This window comes from Centruroides vittatus, unplaced genomic scaffold, assembly GCF_030686945.1.
Source record: "Centruroides vittatus isolate TY-2023 unplaced genomic scaffold, ASM3068694v2 contig_17, whole genome shotgun sequence".
Classification (NCBI taxonomy): domain Eukaryota; kingdom Metazoa; phylum Arthropoda; class Arachnida; order Scorpiones; family Buthidae; genus Centruroides; species Centruroides vittatus.
The window spans coordinates 324,405-343,933 of NW_027121033.1; the positions used below are offsets into that span (position 1 = coordinate 324,405).

A 19,529-nucleotide genomic window follows, 5' to 3' on the forward strand; every position below is an offset into this window, starting at 1 on the left:
TTTGTTATTGTTTCACTTGGAACAATAAAATAATTTGTTGTTTTTTATTTATTTATATCACGAGTAATACAGTCTGATGTTGTGTACAAAGATATAAAGTTTGTATATATCTTTGTACTTAAAATTGTTTTTTTTTATAGAATGAAAAAAAATTACAATAAAAAGTATGTCACAAACAATTAAAACATTATTTATAAAAATTAAGATTTATTATACTAAAAAAATTTTAAAAAAAGGCACTTCTATGTTTGTAAAAATAACCAACCTTGGATCATGTAGCGGATGTAAAAAATATACTTTACAATTCGTAATTTAAGTCTTTTTTTTCCATAATACATTAGTTTCTATGCTTCTCATTTATGGCATTTGACATCTACTCATTGAAACAGTCACAATTCAATTAAATTATTACACGGGATGTCCGAAAAGTTACTGTGAAGCAAAAAATTTGTAATGAGGCTAAAGTTATACATGCAGCATCACATACAAGACCCGTAAGTCATATGTTCTGCATTTCCACTGTGTGATAGCTCGCTCAGACATTCCATTTTTTGGAAGACTTCTTTTCTAATTGCATAATCTCCCATATAATCTGGCCCTCGCTCCCCCAGATTTTGGAACTCTCGGGGCATTCGCTGTAGGAGAAACTGCAACCTCATATGTAAAACTTCACTTTTATTAAATCTTTTCCACTGCACAGCAACTTTTCAGACACACTGGAAAATTGGAAGATTTGTGCATCTTCAAAAAAACAAAGTTTATAGATACACATTCAAATTTACACGTATTTTTAAACTTCAAAGATGGATTTCTTTTGTTATGCTTTCAATAATTTACTTAGATTGAGAAAAAAGTCATACAGAGCTTATCAGAAACTTGTTATTCAATAGATATGAGGTCAAAAAGTAGGGTTTCCTGCTTTATATTTTAAGTTTTGCATTGGTTTTTATTTACGAAAGGTGAGAGTTTAACTGTCCCATCAGATATTCGGTAATGTTTTAGTACCAAATTTCAAATTTCATCTGGGCCTTGCATTTAAATAACTTTTTTGTGCACTAGTTGATTTCTGGTCTCTGAATTTTTGTGCTTTTCTGAACTTTTTATGTAAAAAAGAAACTGATAATATTATAGAGCCTAAAAAGAGATGAGTGTCAAGAACTGCACTCACTACAGAAACCAAGCAAAAGATAATAACCAAGGTAGAGGGTGGGCAGATGATGTCTGATGTTGCTAGGCAGTATGACTTGAACAGGTCTACAGTAGGCAAAATCTTAGCTAAGAAAGATATATCAAGAAGTCTCAAGCAGCTAAAGGAGTAATGACAATCACATTGAAGAGCTCATAATGGAACCTGAAACTGATGTGACCACAGAAGAACTCTTAAATGAAGAACACCAAGAAACAGTAAGATGTATTTTCTTTTGAAAAAGTGGAAGACAAAAGAGGACCAATTTGCTATTAAAGACCTTTTGAAGCGGTAGAATGGTCATCCAGATGGCATCCAAACCAGAATGAGGTTAATAGGCTTGGGGATCTCTACAATTACAATGCTGTTAATTACTTCTGAAAATTCCTGAAGACGAGAAAAGTAATCAACATCGGACAGATTCTTTAATCCCCACAAACAGAAAAAACATGACTAATAAAAATGCAAGACTGTGTATATATGTATTTTTATTATTACATATAAATAAATGTAATAAGAAAGTATTTATTTTTTTTATTTTTTAGAGTCTCCAGAACAAGTTAATCAAATTCCCATAAAAACCTATGATAAATCGATAATCGGTTAACAAACAATTCGGATAGCGAACAAAGTCTTGGAACGGATTATGTTCATTAACCGATCACCCACTGTACTTATTTGTAGGAATGGATTAACAAATCAAAGTTTGGCTGATAGATGTGTCCCTCAACACAACATTGTTGTGTAGCTTCAAACCATCTCAAAAAATCTAGTTTGATGTTAAAAGTAGTGTTGATTTGCATAATAATTGCAATGTAAACCTTTGGAGAACGGATGAAAGTGGTCTGATAATGTCAAACTAAAAATATGCCTTTAAGACCCTAACTTTTGGTCCGATGAAGATGTCCAAATAAAACACCAGACATCAGCAGTTCTTAAAAGATGTATCTACAAATTTTTCAACATACCACTATGATAAATTCCCGATAAAGACAAAGTTACCATAGAAGATTGGACAGAAATCTGAAACAGATATTTGATCATTCAATATGTTTACACCAAAGGAAACCTTAATTATATACAAGGAATTATTCAAAAGTTCAGGTACTTCATGTTTAGTTCCTTGCCTTGAATAGTTAAAACACAGATGCACAATCACCCTCAAAATAATCCGCTTGGGTGACGATACATTTTTCCACTGCTTGTGCAATCTCCAGATGCATTATCTTTTGCAAACGGAGTCATAAACAGCCCAAGATGTGGCAAAAGGGACACAATACTTTCTCCGTGACAACAGGTCCACATCGGTTCATAATGTAAGAGTTTCTCACCAAAAATGTGCTTCCACATAACTCTCATTCACCCCAATTGATACCTCTTTCCATTGATGAAACAACATTTGTAGGGATGTTATTTTGAGTCCTCAAATGAGGTAAAAGCAGCATTGCAGAGACATTATTGGTGGTTGCAAGAGATGGTTTACAGCCATATGAGCACTGGCAAAAATGTGTTGTCATACAAGGGGATTATTTTGAAGGTGGTCACACATCTATGTTTTAAGCTATTCAAGACCCCAAATTTTTGGATCCTCAAATTTTATACTTGATTCCAAATTTGAAATTTCAGTATTAATTAATTTGATTCATCACCATTATCATATAAAATAAAATCCATCTTCAAAATAACAAATACAAGAACATAGTAAATTATATATCCTCGCAGTTAAGTAACAGAGGCAGTCGTTTATCGAAACGGCAACTTAACAGAAGCATATCGCGATTTTCTCATTAATACTGATTGACAAAAATAATTATCTTAAAGAATTATCAAAATTTTACCATGGATAACACAAAAATTTTTTTAAAAAACTTTGTACGATTAAAGTTTGGCATCCAACGGAAAAAAAAGACAATCATCACAATAGAAACGGCAAATCACAAGAGTTGCATATGACCCGAAATAGGAATGGTCCCTACTTTTAAACATCACAGTTGCCATCTAATCACAACCTTTTCCTAATTATAAGAGAAAGCCATCCGTCCCTTTTTAGACGTGCCAAAAAGTCTGGCAATTATTACGTACCATTTTCTATAAACAAACATGATTTTTCAAGCATAAACAAAAATTAAATTAATGCATGATTGTGTTTAAAACAAAGCAATCGACGAAATTTAAGTAAAAAGACTTTGCCAACGAAGTCATACGTTTCTTTGTTCTCCATCTGATTCGTCGGCCTTCTGTTTGCCAGGTAGTTCCCGTAACGGTTGGGCAGAATCTCCGACGTCACCGTGTTCTTTAAAAAATTTCTGGAACGTGGCAAATGCACACTTAGATTAATTTATCAATTTTTAAAATAAATAAAAAAAACTCACCATTAATCCCGGAGGAGCAAAGTATTCTTTTCCGGGCGATCCATCATTCATCTTTAAATCTTCACAAAAGCAGAGAAACAAAATGTCGATGACCATCTGAAAATAATTCAGAAGTTCTTTCGTGAACTAATTAAATGATCAATTTCAAATTTAAAAATATGTCAGAGAATTGAATAAAATTTTACCTCATAAACCGAAAGCACGCAGTGAGCTATGAAGAAGGAGAACACACTTCCAATAAAAACAGGAACTGCATAAAAATGCAACTCTGGATCGTGCTGCAAAAAGAATTTGATAAATGTAAATATTACGTGTAAAAATTTGGCTTTACATTCTTGATTTACTATTCAAAATAAATTAAGTGTCCAAATCCCCATGGTGATAGGCAGGGCCTGATTTACACTCGTTACAGCTCTAAATTATAATATACAAGAGACCTTCCAACAGTGCTGTTGCTAAAGTATCTCCTGCCCACATGCAAGTCCTATTTTTTTGTGCCCCTCACAAATTAGTGTAAATATACCGTGAATTTCTACTTTTTGATCATCGTCAAAACTCCTTTGAATCAAGTTTAAATGGTACGAACATCTGGCAACAGGCTGGCCATGTGGATTTTTCAAACTTTGGCAGATTTGTGTTACAAACACAAAGAAATTTCCCACAGAATGTCTTTGTGGGAGATTGTATATGGCAACAAACAAACAATAATCATCATATACCAAATTTACTGTTTGTATCTAATCAAATATGGCACTTGACCTTTTAAGGGTGCCATAAACAGAACCTTCTGGGATTCCTATTTGCATCATAAAGCTGGGATTTTTGTGACAACGAGATTATTTCCATACAAACATCTGGCTAATGGTAATTTGTTCGTGTTGATTTCTGTTATACAGTCAAACCTGTTTTTATGCGGTGAATAGGGACCGCATAAAAAAAGTCTCACGTAGAAAATAACTCAAAACCGTACGAAATAACTAGGAATTGCATTTTTAACTACTTGGGTCTTTTTCTGCAACACCTAATGGGGAAAAAAATCCTCTAAGAATTTTAATTTTTATATTAATTAATTATTTCCACTTAAATACAAATCTAACATTAAAAAGTTAAAAATAATCGTTAAATAATGATTTTGTTTGATAAATATAGCTGCAGGAAGTGTTATTTCATTTAACAAGGCGTGAAATTTCACACCTGCAGTCTAAAGCTGGAGGGGAGCTAACTTACCACATCTGTTCAAATATAACATAATATTTATAGTTTTTATGCTATTAAAATAAGAGGGGACCGAAATAAACGTACCAGAAAAAAATTTTACTGAATAAAAAATGAAAAAACCTGCTGATGTCATAGAAAACAACCAATAGAGTTTTTAAAAATTTTACAGGAGTCAATTATGTTCCAATTTGATTGAAATTTTCATATACCGCACAAAAAAAATTGCACAAATAAAAATCACACAGAAAAAGACCGCACAAAAACAGGTTTGACTGTATTTAGAACCCATCTGTGTTTATAACTGACCATTCAAGACATCAGCGACAAACATAAATCAATCTGAACAGATTCCATTAATGGTTTTACAGTTAGTCAGGCAGTTGTACAAAAATGCGTCTCACCATCACGAAAGTCCCAAGTTTACGATGCAAGTAGGAATCCAAGATGATCTCATTTACAATACACAAACATTAAATGATCTACCATTCGACATTCAAGATGTTTCTCCTTAATGTATAAACAGCAAAGAAATTAATTATAATACAGGTATGCGCTGCTTAAGAATGGACCTTATATAAGACGAAGGATCTGTAAGATTTTTACAGATATATTCTTACCTTCATCATCAAAATGCCGACAAATGCGGAGAGTGCCGTGACGGCACACTTTCCGAGAAAGAGTATGAAATCGCCGACACTGTTGATAGCCGCCACTCTTAGTGCATTCGACACTAACGATATAAAAGCCTGAAAAGATACAAAGTGCAATAATTGTCTTAATTCTTTCTTTAATTTGCGATTTATGTTAGAATTTCATATTTACCTCTTGTGCTCCTTTGCAAAATCCGACACCTCTGATAGCTGCAATAGTTTATTAAAATGCATTATTTTAACATGAAATTATTTAAATTTTAAATTAATTTAATTATGGATCGTCCTCGGTTAATGCACCTTCGGTTATTTTAATTGCACTCCCAACTTAGTCATTTTTGTCTTATGGGTATCCCGCACTTCATTATCAATGTAGAATTTTTTTTTTTGTAATTTTATTAATAAGTAAGAAATATGGCACTGCTTTGCACTATATTTTGATGCACTCCAAAGTGTTGTTATGGCACCCTAGTATGCTGCAGCATCCTGGTCGAAAATTGAAAACTATGAAGTTAAGGTGTTGGTCCACTGCTCCAAAAAACTTTTCTTTATAGATTTTTACTCAATGCACTATTTTTGGAGTATTTATCCGTCATCTTAACCGAGGACTACCGGTATTTGGAATCATTTTCGAGTTAATGAATTCAAGTTTACCTATGACAGTATATGCATTGTGATTTAAGTATCTCAGAAATTTCTCAAAACAACAGAGACAGCACTGACAGCATTTCAAACAGCATCTCGCCACGGCACTATTGCTGTTTTTTTTCAACCTAAAAAATCATTTTGGAGATTTTAACAGTCCATTTACATAATTATCAAAGACTTTTTCTCTTCTATTCAAATCACTTACTTTGATTCTACATATTGCAAAATCAAACGAGGGATTTTGAACACTGTGATCAAAAACGATCCTAAAGCCAGAGAACCCATGTGATAAAAAATGAGACGAAGTACAGAATGTCCTATTGGGCATTTCAAAGAATTTTTCTCTCTGAAAGTTGGCAAATTCTTATTATTAATTGTGTTTTGTTTGATCAAATCCAAGAGAAAACCAACTTACCGAGAGAAATACCACATCGCTACGGAGCTGGCGATAACCATCTGTTGGCATGCTAAAATAAATTCGCTGACCCAAATCAGTGCTATTGCATGAAACCACCACATGTAACGTGCCCACGAAGGTTCGGTATACGACACCAGAGTGTAGGCATTTACACTGGGAGTTACGTTCTCTGTAGGAGTCCCAGTCGTTACAATATCTAACGTCTTCATCAGCTTTTCTTCGGAATAGAAAGGCGACTTTACTTCTCTCCTTTCTGGATAATCTGGAATATTTTTATCATTGTCGTTACTAATTTATTGTTTGTAAATCACATAATCTTTTTTTATACTGATTTTCAAAATTACCAGCAGTGGCTAATGCGAGTAACACGGCTAACCAGAAGACAAAAAACAAAACCAAAGCAATGAAAGTCCAGAGAGGCTGTACTAGAAGGCATGGCATGTTTCTGATACAATGGCCAGCTTCCTGAAACAGGGCAACGACGAATTTCACGCGTTTTCTCATGACAAAAACAATCAATAGTAGTAAGACCTGAAATTGCAAAATTAAAAAATATGTTAATTCATAGCAGTTAGTTACAGGGTAGTTCTAAATTATGGAAACAAACTTCACATATGTATTCCTGGCAGACAAAGAAAGAAATGGTCCTATCAATATATGTCCATAAATGTACCAGTGCAGAGATAAGCCCACATCTGTATTCCTGTTTGCTACCTTTCCCAGCAGATGGATTGGTCGAGAGAGGCCTGCTCAGTCACCAGACCTCAAACTCCTTCATTTTAACTTGTGGAGACATCTGAAAATTGTTGTGTAAGTTGAACCAGTTTCCGATGGGCATTGGAACGATGTGTGGATGTTAACAGTAACACTGTTTGAATACAGGCAAGAACATTCAAAAGGTTTAACACATGTCAGAGGCCCATGGAAACTCACTTCAATCATCTACCGTGACAGCAAATCCGGGCTGTGAGGCAGCCACAGTATGGGAGGGAGGGACGGAGGGAGCCTCGGACAGAGTCACAGTAGATGACTCTGCCCAAGGTATCGATACATTTGCCACACTATTGTGCAATGTTACATCCTTAATGTATGGCTTGCAACACCCAGTAGATGCCATCTATCTGGACAAACATCAATAGGACTAAAGTTTGTCACTGTAGTTTGGAACTGGAACCACTCTGTACTGTACATATATAATTTTATTGTTAAAACCTAATTAAGTGAATTTCGGGATTAAAAAATGAAAGGATACAGATATTGTTAGATAATTTAATCTGCTATAAATTATACATATAGCTGTGTTTGATATTTTAAATCATAGAAAATGTTAAATTATCTGGCTTAAAGGCTGGTTTTACACAATAGGACTACTGTTACGAAAACATTTTGTCACTTGAAACTGCAATATGCACAGAATTGCCTCATTTGAGCAAGCTTGCAATCTTAGTTCAATGATCTGCAACCATGTTGAGAAAATCTACATGTTGCACCTTTGAACCAATCAATGATACAATCAAAATACACGTTAAATCATGTCCTCACTGCTCTGGAGAGAAATGAATATTCTTGCATATACTCAGAACAACTCACAAACTGTATTTTGGCACATGTAAACATCCAAATTGCTGACATATCTCCACATATTTTTGAGCATGACAAAACGTCAGCAGTAGTCAATCGTACAAACCAGCATTAAGTTAAAAAAATATCTTGACAAATTACCAAATTTTATAACTATCTAATGAATAAAAATCCTTATTATCTGGCTCAAAATAGACTTAAGAAACACAAACAATCAAAACTATGAAATAAAATAAATATACAGTCAAACCTGTTTTTATGCAGTGGATAGGGACCGCATAAAAAAAAACGCATTAAAAAAAAAAAATCGCACGAAACTTCACAAGTGGCAATAAAAAATAGTTTTCGCAGCACAATTAAAAAAATATTTTTTTATGCGGTCCCTATTCACCACATAAAAAAAGTCTCATATAAAAAATAACTCATTTTAAAATCGTAGTCTTAGTTTCTAAGGAAATTACCTTCCTCTTCGCTTTGTTTTTGCCCGTATTCATTTTCAGGGATTATGTCTAAACATAAAATAAAAATCCTAAAATTTTATATCTAAATAGAAAAAACAATACAGTACATTTTACCTTCAATTTACGCTTTGAAATGAATCTTATCTTAATGGTCCAGGAATGTGAAAGCACTTTGAAGGTTTAATTAACGTAATTAAAACACACGTAGAATTTATTGACAACAAATATCAGCACTTGACTGCATCGTTTTGTCTATCGTCTGTTTTACATATTTTTGTCCAGGTGGTGTTTTATTGACTTAAAAAATAAATTATTTCATTTTTCGCATATTCATGCAATAATATTACTATAATAAGTTCATTTATGCTACAATAAGTTTATTTAGCTATAATAAGTCAACGTGAGACATGACAAAACACACGAGACTAGTCGCCAACTAGTTCGCACAAATAAAAAATCGCACAAAAAAAAGACCGCATAAAAACAGATTTGACTGTATAGTTAAAATTAAAATAAAAACCAAATCTGCCCAAAAGGATCACCATTTATTTTTTGTGTTCCAAGACAAAACACTTTTCGGCGACTGACCTTCCTTTTTAGGTTACTTGTCGCTGGAAGGTCATTAAAAAGTCCTTTTAAAACACACAAATACTTCCAATTAAAATTATAAAAATTTTGGGCAGATTTGGTCTTTATTTTAATTTTAAAAAATTCTCCATTGGACGAAAATTCACTGATAAATATATAGTATTAAATTGTAATGAAAAGAATCTGCAGGGGTGACTGGATGGATGACATAATTAAATGGCAGTCTACCACTCTGGAGAATTCTGATGATAAATCCTGAAGACTCCCCAGGAATTTTTCATAAGCAGTCTGTTCCAGATATCTTGGGTCCATTCTTCAAATGCCCCGATTATGGGTTTGGTCAAACTCACAATGGATATGGAAAAGTCCCTTTGCGATTGTATTTATGTGCAGTACCTATACGAGCTATCTATTAACTACATGTACAGTTTAAGACAGAGCGTCATGAAACACATACAGTAGAACTCCAAATAAATGAATGTCCAATTATCCGAACCACTTCTTGCCCTCGTTTCTCTCTCCCACTGAAATTACACAGCAATTCTCTTATGCATGACATAAGAGATGCTTATTTGCCATGATGTATCTGAATGATCAGTAGGATGCTACACACACATTGATGAATAAATAAATACAGTACTGTACAATACTATGCCATTACCCTGTAATTTCATTCTTTATGTGTTAATCCATTTATCCAAGTGGATCAAACCACCTGCAGAACAAATCAATATCGATAATTGGAGTTCTACTGCATCAATATGCACAATGAGGAGTGACAGGTTAAAGGCATTGCTGTGTATACATTTAGGGTTATTAGTGGCATACAAACTATCAGATAATATTTGCAGAATGTTTTTATGCCATTTCCTCAATGTTAGGATAAACATGAATTAGTGTATAAAAACTATTCTGTTCATAACTGTACATATAATTAAAGGAGAAGGGATTTGCCAGAATTATACACAACAGGGAGAAGAAGTTCAAAACTAGCTCAAAAATTGCACACGGAATTAATGGATAGAGGCATATACAAGATGTTTTCTTTGAATGTCCTTAGTTTAAATTATTCCATAAAATCCACTTGTTCAGATACATGAATAAAATGTGTTGGAGAATGTTGGTCAATACTTAAGTTTTTCGTGCATACTCTCAGAAGGGTCGTTGCAGTCATTGTAGTCACACAATCTGGATTGTCAGGACCCCATTTCTCAGTTGTCTGATCATCCAACATCATCTCATTATACTTTTCTCTTCGTGGGCATGTCAAGGATTGCATTTATGCTACAAAAGTTCCAGACATGGGAGCCCACACATGATTCCTAACATGCTTGCTCAGACATGAGCTAAATCATGTACAGTACATCAGGAGAATTGTGGAAATGTACTGATTTAATGTAGTAAGGTTTTCAGACACACTTTCAGACACACATTGTTTACAGTACTAAATTCACATTTATTTTCCCAGTATTAATTCTTAAAACTAGGGACATTCAAGGGGAACACTTTGTAAATGCAAGCTTACAATGTAACACTTACTGTAAAGACTTACAGTTAATATAGTAGAGCCAATGGAGTAAGTGAGAAAAGCACGTTCATTCTTGGCAGATTCTTCTAAAAGTTGTTCAAACGGAGTGGTGTCCAGATGATATTTTATATCAATGTAAGTCCACCATAATACGCCCGTTACAGCTACAAATGGATTAAAAACATAAAATATCACAAAATACAAAATAAATGATAATGAATTTTAATTCTGAACCTTACCGATCGATGCCAAAGAAACAATAAGCATAATAATCCAAGATACAAAAGCTGCCACAAAATGAATGAGGAGAACCATAAGAACTGAAAGTACTGAAAGCAAAAAATCATAATTAATAAAGTTTACAAATTTTGAATTAAAGTAATTAATTAAATTACTACTTTTTTAATGTTCTACTTTATTTAATTTGTGTTTTCTCTATTATTAAACAAATATGCTTGCTAAGAAACTTCCTCAAATGTACACCAATTCAAACTGTTTTGAGTTGGGTTTACATTGGTGATTCTTGACAATGGGCATGTAGCCCAATAGCATTTGAACTTTCTAAACAGATTTTCTCATCAAGAAGAGACATTCGAATTAGATAAGGAAGTAAATTTTGTTCAATTTAAATTGCTTTTCACAAAGCAATAATAAGATAGCATATACAGGGTCTTCCAAAAAAACGCCACCATTTTAAATTACTGTAATTATGTTAATTACCCAAGAAGTATGCAACATACACCAATCGATAGAGTAAATGTCTGAGTTTCATCTACCATCTGCATATAAATGTCTTTTTATCTACTGCCTCTAGAAAGCACCATGGCAACAAGGGTATAAATTAGATTTGTGTGTTCATGTAATATATTAATGTATATTAATAGTTAATAATTATACTTACGTAAAGAAAGCAAAATCATAGTTGTAATCTCGAGACGACTAGCATATAAATCACTGACAGTCTGTTGAAACGTGTCAAAACTGTTTAGATAACCATAAATACTATAAACTGCATCTTTGGTTAGGTCAAACGCTGCCTTAGGCACACAACGATTCATTACAGATTTCCTAAAACGTATAAAGTTTTACTGAGTTTCGTACTTAATGGTTTATTTTATATAGTAATTACAACAAAGTTTTCTTTAGCTTTACTTTTCACTTACGTTGGATAGATGGGCATTTTCGGACAAGGTCCGTAACCATAATTTTCTTCTATGAGTTGAAAAGTTTTTGCAAGACTAGCGTTTTCTGGAACTGGATATAAGAAACTACTTCCATCCTGGTTAAAGTCATACCTACAGAGCTTCGTACCTGTCTCCTTCTCGAACATCATCAAATCCATTTCATTCTCAATGAAACGGTTCGGACATTTCTTCACGCAGATTTTCATCGAGTTACTAATGTCGGCCATATTTAGATAAAAAACGTAACTGAGAAATGTAAATAAATTTTATTACTTTATTTGAATCACTTAGAGAAAACAAATGGATTCAAATTCAAAAGTACATACGGCCTGTCGGTCATATTCAATCCAGAAAGCGAAAGTGAACCCATCTGTTCATTTCTCAAGCCGCAAACATTTCCAAAGCTATCTAATCCATAGATTAATCTAAATGGATTTCCAATTACAAAAGCAAAAGCTGATATAAATATCTGAAAATAAATAAACAAATAAATAAAGACTCTTGCCTTTACAGGTTCCATGTTTTACAGATGCACACAACACCAGATATGTTAATATGCAATTACTGTAGTCTTTATGTGCATTATGTGCATATTTTGTGACTTATAAGTCACTGTATAGTAAAGTGAATCTTTATTGTGTGTGAGGATTTGCTTTAAAGATTTAGAATTGTCAGCACTTACCAAAATGGCCCAAAAAATCAAAAAAATCACTAAGCAGAACACATCGGTGCACCATCTCGCTTTCTTCACTCTCGGCTGCTCCTAAACAATGAAAATTGAAGAATTACTTTATGAATGTTAACACCTTTCTTCTCTAGTAATTCCAGTGAAAGAAAACATATTTCTATATATTTAAACAAATCATTGGGTACATTCCAGTATGCATCAGTCTCAGCCATACCTGATTCACCGATGAACAGTTTAATAAGCTTTTACTGGAACATCAGTGTGGCAACCTAACAAGACTGAGGAAGCAAACAGCACTATATTGACAAACTTAGGGTTAACAGATAAGTAGTAAACATGGTATTAAGGCATCAGCCTACCACTCTGGAGATCCAGAATTGAATGAGGGCAGTTGAAAAACATAGAAAGGACCTGACATTTATAAGACAGGTTGTCTCATATAAGTTAGGCCCTGTCTCTCATCACTCAGCTGCCCCATTGTGAGGCTGACCAAACCTATGATGGCATGAAAAAAGGTCTTCTTAGTGCCACCATGAAACCTCATAAACTTTGATTCTTATTGTCCTTGAACACTAAGGGTATGTCTATGTCCTACACGGCAGGGTCCAGCCACCGCGAGTGTGAACGCACTTCCAAGCGGAGCAAACAAACTGGTTCAAGCAAATGTGCATGTCCAGAGTGACCGCATTTAGCGTGCAGTAACCATCAGATGATGCTTCTACACGCAAGTGGAGGAAGCAGCTACCAAGCAAGTTTGCCGCTTCTACTGCTTGCTCTTCCAAAGAAGAAAATGGCTGATTTTGTAGATGAATGAAAGCAGAGTGACAAATAAGTTGTGTATATATGTTGTATGTACTTTAATTAATAATCTTTAATGTAATTTAATAATTTCTGATTTTGTAAATGTAACGTTTTAAAAATAAAACTTTTTTTTAACTTATTATTCTACGAAGATTCTTTATATTTGCTGTGTATCTAGTTAGTGATAACAATTACCTGTCAAATTCACTGTTTTAATGCTCGTCATATTTTCTGTAGCAAGCATTCGACGAAGTCGTCTCAACGCCATTTTGTAAACAATGTACATCCGCTCTGGACAGAAGTCACTCACAAGTTGGATGCACATACAAAGATTCTTTTTGCTCGTGATCGCTGGATGCTGCCATGTTGGATGTACCCTAAGATAGTCTTTTAACATACTCATGGTTTCAGCCAAGTCCATAGTGGAGTGATTGGGTGGTGATGGGTAGATCAAACAGAACATCATTGAACTGTGATGTACTAAAATGTGTTCTAATAATTCACTAATGAACACTCAGTGTGGCAACTGATGCGCATCATACTCATTAGGCCATGGATCTAGCAAACTGTGACAAAGCAATATTGCAACCTAACACTTGTATTATTAACACTACTTTTATTACTTGTCTATATTAATCCAAAGTTATTTTGATAAAATAAATCTGCAAATACCAACATAGTGCCATTCGATTCTGACATCTTATTAGGTTGCCAGATGTTTTGGTAAAAGCTTACTGAATCATTCACTGGTGCATCAGTTGTTGTGGAGAATGAAGCATACTGGAATGTATTCATTGCTAATGGATTTCATACAGCAACCTCCAAGAATAAGTAATTGTTCCAACATCTTCTGAGTTTATAGATTTGGCTCTTCTTGATAATTTATAGATTTCTAGCTCTTCTAGCTGTTTTAAGTCAGAATAAGACCAGCACATAACAAGATGATTTTGTGCGCCTTGCTCATTGAAGGTTAACTTCCATGCTTCCACGACAGAGAGCTAGGCAGTAGTGCATTTAGAAATACAGCACCTATGAGTTCACAATATGCAGGTGCTCCCAAAATAATAGTGCCACCTTTGTACTGAATGATTCTACACTGTATTTTATAATTTTAATTTGCAACCCCCAAAAGTCGACCCCTAAGCCACGAGCAAAGACAGCGACAAGTTGTCTTTTCTGGATTATCATCAGTATTTCTAGGTATATGGGATCAATATATACTATGCTTCATTAATGAAGAACACCTACTTTTAAAAAAAGTTTCCTCATTAACAGACTTTACCAAAAAAATAAATAATATATAAGAACAGAACAAAAAGAACTGTACTTGAAGTATTAAACAGATTTTTTATTACCCAAAGACAGATAAGTGAGCCAATTCAAAGGTAAAATATGTCCAAACCAATACACAATGTGAGAAAATAAGTACTGAAGTATGAATTGATAGTAACTAGTTTTATATGAAGAAACATTTATTTTAATGATTATTTTAATGATTATTAATGATTTAGTAATAAAATAAGTACAGTGTACTTATTTTATTACTAAATCATTATGAGCTCACAATATGATCACATTTCCCGGTGAAGCGACTTTAATATGGCTGGATAAGCAAGCCAACAGCATGGCCTATTTCAAATGAAACAGTCTATATCGTTGATTTGCTTATCCAGTTGTTCTAATGCCACTTTACCATGCAATATGCCCTATGACTATCATCACAATGTTTCTACTTTGTTAAATTAATTTGTTTTTATTTTATTGATTTAATATATTCCAAACAATAGCATATACCCAACAGTGGCCAAACTGCAGCTTGCAAGCTGCATGTAGTTCTTACAGAGTCTATAAGAACAACATATGTGAAAATCAAGATAAGAGTTTATTATATAGACCTTTATCGTGGCTTTCATATATCCAATCCTACCCCTCATTACTTAGGGAGTAGATGCCTGATTTTGGTGGAATTCCTCTACATACATACACACAATATATAGATTATTTATAAAATACCATTCCAATATAGGATATGGCTCCCATATATTTCTGATATGTGGTATACAGCTTCTATCAGGACAAGGTTTGGTCATCCCAATACAAATAAAAGTTTTATTTCTTGACATTAAATATCTCAAAATCTTCGATTTAACATTGACCTAAAAATATATTGGGCTGTGTATGATTTGGCATTAAAGATAGGTGCATCACCATCTACTGATTATTTAATTAAATTCATGTGATTTTCGCAAAATATTCAAATTTGCAATTAAGATCGATTGCATTGAGATTTTCAATATAATTTCTACAAAATTAGAACAAAAGAGGTGGGAAAAATCTGCCCTGTAAGCACTAACTTGTAAGAGAATCTTTTTCCATATTCATTGTGGGCTCAGCTAAACCCTCAGTGGAGCAGCCAGATAATAAGGGATAGCACCTGACGTATCTGGGACAGACAGACCACGAAAAATTCCCAGAGTTTTTTGACCGCCCAGATTCGATCCTAGGTCCAAGCAGTAGGCCAACAACTTAACCACCTCGACCATCTGGCAAGCTTTCTTCGCCAAAACAGGCACCAGCCAGCTAACCAAAGTATGAAAAGAGCCCATAAACCAAAATTATTATATTATAACAACAAAAATAATTCTTAAAAGTAACTTCTCGTAAGATCTTCATAAACTAGGAGCCTTCTCGTAACGAAACTTGCCCATAAATAACCTTTTATACTTCAAAAAAAATGGAAATAAATTGTTTAAATATGAAAACACAATTATAAAAGAAGCTTCTAAAACATAAATCCAATTTAAACTGCTTTTTTAGGGTAAAAACTTAAAAAACTTAAGCACTTCCAAGCTAAACATCTATCGTCGAGTGTTAATAAGAGAAAAGATCAACAGAAGTTAGTAGTAATCCGACATCGTCTCTTAATCTTTATTTCTCTCGCCGATCACCAATGACAAACAAGAGGCTCAAAAGTGCTAGTTTTATACAGTTTTAGTGGTTAGATAATAGTAACCTTTACAAAAATTTGAAATTTATTTAAATTTCAAGTACTTTTACAACAATTTTCCCATATTCAGAGCAAAACATGTAACAAAATACATTCTTATTAGCACTTTTATGTATTTCCGTTCTATCCCATTCAAGATAACACTTTAACCAATAAAACAATAAAAAAAAACACTCCCCACCATCCAAAAATCAATTCCAACAAGTTCTAATTAACAAAATACACATTTAGCTAATCTTCTCGGCTGATTACAATTAAAAATTCCCGTGTAAAAGCGTTCAAAACTCGATTATTGGAACGGATTTGGCCGCGTAAGAGCGTTATAAAACGTTGCATACAACGATCATTAATTAATTGAGCAGTTAAATGATTTAATTACAATAATAAACAACCGAATTATCATGCAGTTTAATTAGATTTAAGTTGCAAGTTGTTCAATTCATTAATTACTATAATAACAACAAACTCAGCATGGGACCGAACTTATCAGTTACCATGCAACAAACTTAAGAAAAATGTCAATTATGCGGACAATGCTCGATTTAAAATTGTCGATTTCTCGTGTTAACTAATAAAACGTCATCATACCACAGTTGACATCTTCTGGTGTCTTTAAACTGTATTTTGATACATAAATTAAAGCATTTGTGTGTTCGAAACAATACAAAAACAACAACAAAAAAGCGGTTATAACATAAGAAAAAGTTGAAATGGTGTGTAAATAACACGCGGCCCCTAGTGGTGTTGTTCGGAAAAAATTCAATTATGTCGCGTGTAATTTTAATGCACATTAAATTCATTGATTGTAATTAATTTAATACGCTTTCTTTTGATCGTAAGGTTGATGATATTCAATTGTTTCCCCCCCTCGCTGTGTGATGATTCGTGTTTATATATAGAACGCATCCTTAACGATCGAATTTACGTGTCTGGAGAGTTATGAATGTGTTTATCCCCTAATTTACCACTTAAATATAGTTAAACAAGCCCCTTTTTATATCTACATAGGTAATATATTCGTGAAACCTGTGTTTTAAATAACGAGGATGCCAATAGCTTGTAGTGTATTGCGAGACATACGCTAATTTTAGTATATAAACCAAGTGTTTCGAAGGGGGAAAAGATTCTGAACGTGTTATAGGGAACTTACTAGAGAAACATGGATACAGTTCATTATAAACAGCACAGGTATTTGAGATGTACAGAGTCTGAATGTTGTTTAAGTGTTTTGGGACTTAACTAGATATTTATAGTGTGTCACTCTACTCATTTGTATATACGGCTTCGGGGCCGGCCAGTTGGTGGTGTAAACAGTGCGACAACACCAGGCCCCGCAATCCTGCACGATCTAACTCTCGCGAAATTTAAAAATTGATCATTTGTCATTCGCTAAGTTAACTAACTTTTGCTAATGTATTTAACGGACAGTATATTTACTATTAAAATATTATTTTGTCGTTCGAAACTACTATTTTTTGTTAAAAGGCAAGGCCCGAATGACGACCTTGCACCGGGCCCCACCGTTTCTCGTGCCGGCCCCGTACGGCTTCTACCAAGAACTCGAATAAAATCAGGTAACACGTTTCCATAACAAATCATATAGTGGCATGTTGTCGTAGCAAATCATGTAGCAGCACATTCTTTGTACTATACATTCATCAATGTATGTAGGAAAATGTATGAAGAACTTTAGTAAGCAGAATTAAGGTAGTTTACATAGAATTTCATAACTGGTTAATGTACACATTTGTAAATACTCAAATACAATGCAACCTCAAGTTGCCATGCATATTAGTTAGAACCTTATTCTATATCTCCCTCTGCATTCTTCATATAAATTTTGATTTTTCTATGTCATCCTTGACATCATCTTCCACACTAATTAATTGGAACCATTAAAACAGTAGCTTTCAGATATTCAACTGTTGTAAAGTGGAGTCGAAAAATTCTCTCCTTCACATTGTCTAAAATGAATTGCACATGTTAAATTGGGATGCCAGTTTGTATTGGATTCTTATCCAATCCGTCGTCTGTCGGATCGAGTGTGGAGTTGATTCGCATCCGGTTCATTCGTCGGATCAAATGTGGATGCCACGAATTGCAGTGTTAAATCTGGATTACGAGGCAGTCGTGCCACGTCGGATCCGCATTCGGAAATTACATACTATACTCGGATACTCTCTAACCGGAAGACCGAGAACACAATCTTATTCATAGATACAAATTAGTACAAAAGCAAATCTCAAATAGATTTATTATAACATAAAACTCAATTGTGTGTACCTGAAGCTTGACAATTAAGTAACAGAAAGCATCTTTTAGATATTTTTTTGCTTCTGGCAAAGGTTAAATATGATTTTTTTAATCAAAATTCTGCTGAATTGTATGAGCTGCAGATACTTTCATTGATATCACTTACATTATATGCTTCTTAGTGATATACACATATACAGTACTACACCAGCATACTTGAAATTAACATATCTTTACTAACATTTATATCCCGGTATTGGAAAGTTATTAATGATACATTTTCAACATACAAATTCATATGAGAAGTATTCTACAGTAGAAACAATAATAATGTACACCAGAAAATAAATGAATTGTTATATTTATTGTCAAGCAAGGTGTGTGACATAAATTATCAATGTCAAGATTTATAATCATTAAAAAAATCTTTCATTTGTATAGAAGATATTTTTCATATATTAAATGTAAGTAAACAAACATTGTTAACCAATTTTCTGTATGTTTTTGAGGATAATTATTTGTAATAGTTGTATTTTATTAATAAAAATCTTTATTTACATCATTTCTGAACATTTGTAATCTGATTTTTTACAAAATTTTAACCAGTAATTGGCTTAGTTTGCAGATTGAAAGTTGCAAACGACTCTAAATGAAAAAATCACGTTAAGAAGCCACATAAACATTAAAAACACTCATAAATGAGTGTGTTTTTTGTAAAACGAATTGAAAAACAATGAAGTCCATGACAGGAGAAAGAGTAAACTTGTGAATGAATGCAAAAATTCACGGCTTTTTGTAATAAATTACATGAAATCAAGCAAAAATTGGCGGGGGATGAGGATAAACAGCGACTAGGCAACAATTAACATTAAAAAATGCATTACATGGCGTGTTTTTTGAAGACGAAATGCAAAAATTATGATTTACAAGGCAAAAAACGTGGGAA

General features: G+C 33.5%; 2 protein-coding genes across 2 annotated transcripts in view; both read right to left on the bottom strand.

Annotated features, from left to right (window-relative positions):
• The window catches only part of LOC136969072 (ubiquitin carboxyl-terminal hydrolase MINDY-2-like), a 114,670-nt gene that overhangs the window by 40,157 nt on the left and 54,984 nt on the right, over positions 1 to 19,529 (bottom strand). The gene's annotated exons all lie outside the window — the stretch shown is intronic.
• LOC136969068 (choline transporter-like 1) lies at positions 188 to 17,046 on the bottom strand. The gene is made up of 16 exons (XM_067263161.1): positions 16,919 to 17,046; positions 12,517 to 12,597; positions 12,161 to 12,303; positions 11,814 to 12,080; positions 11,552 to 11,718; positions 10,890 to 10,979; positions 10,675 to 10,814; positions 6,837 to 7,023; positions 6,490 to 6,754; positions 6,280 to 6,420; positions 6,081 to 6,199; positions 5,599 to 5,636; positions 5,394 to 5,522; positions 3,744 to 3,836; positions 3,559 to 3,654; positions 188 to 3,492 (listed from the first exon to the last, which is right to left on the bottom strand). Exons 1-16 carry the CDS (start codon positions 16,928 to 16,930, stop codon positions 3,385 to 3,387), a joined length of 2,076 nt encoding a protein of 691 aa, XP_067119262.1. The 5' UTR covers positions 16,931 to 17,046; the 3' UTR covers positions 188 to 3,384.

What these genes read in the sequence shown, in the direction of transcription:
- LOC136969068 (XM_067263161.1), bottom strand. An exon ending in TTTGCAAAGGAGCACAAGAG is followed by an intron (nt 5,523 to 5,598) that starts GTAAATATGAAA and finishes GTATCTTTTCAG; the next exon opens with GCTTTTATATCGTTAGTGTC. An exon ending in TTGCTCCTCCGGGATTAATG is followed by an intron (nt 3,493 to 3,558) that starts GTGAGTTTTTTT and finishes GCCACGTTCCAG; the next exon opens with AAATTTTTTAAAGAACACGG.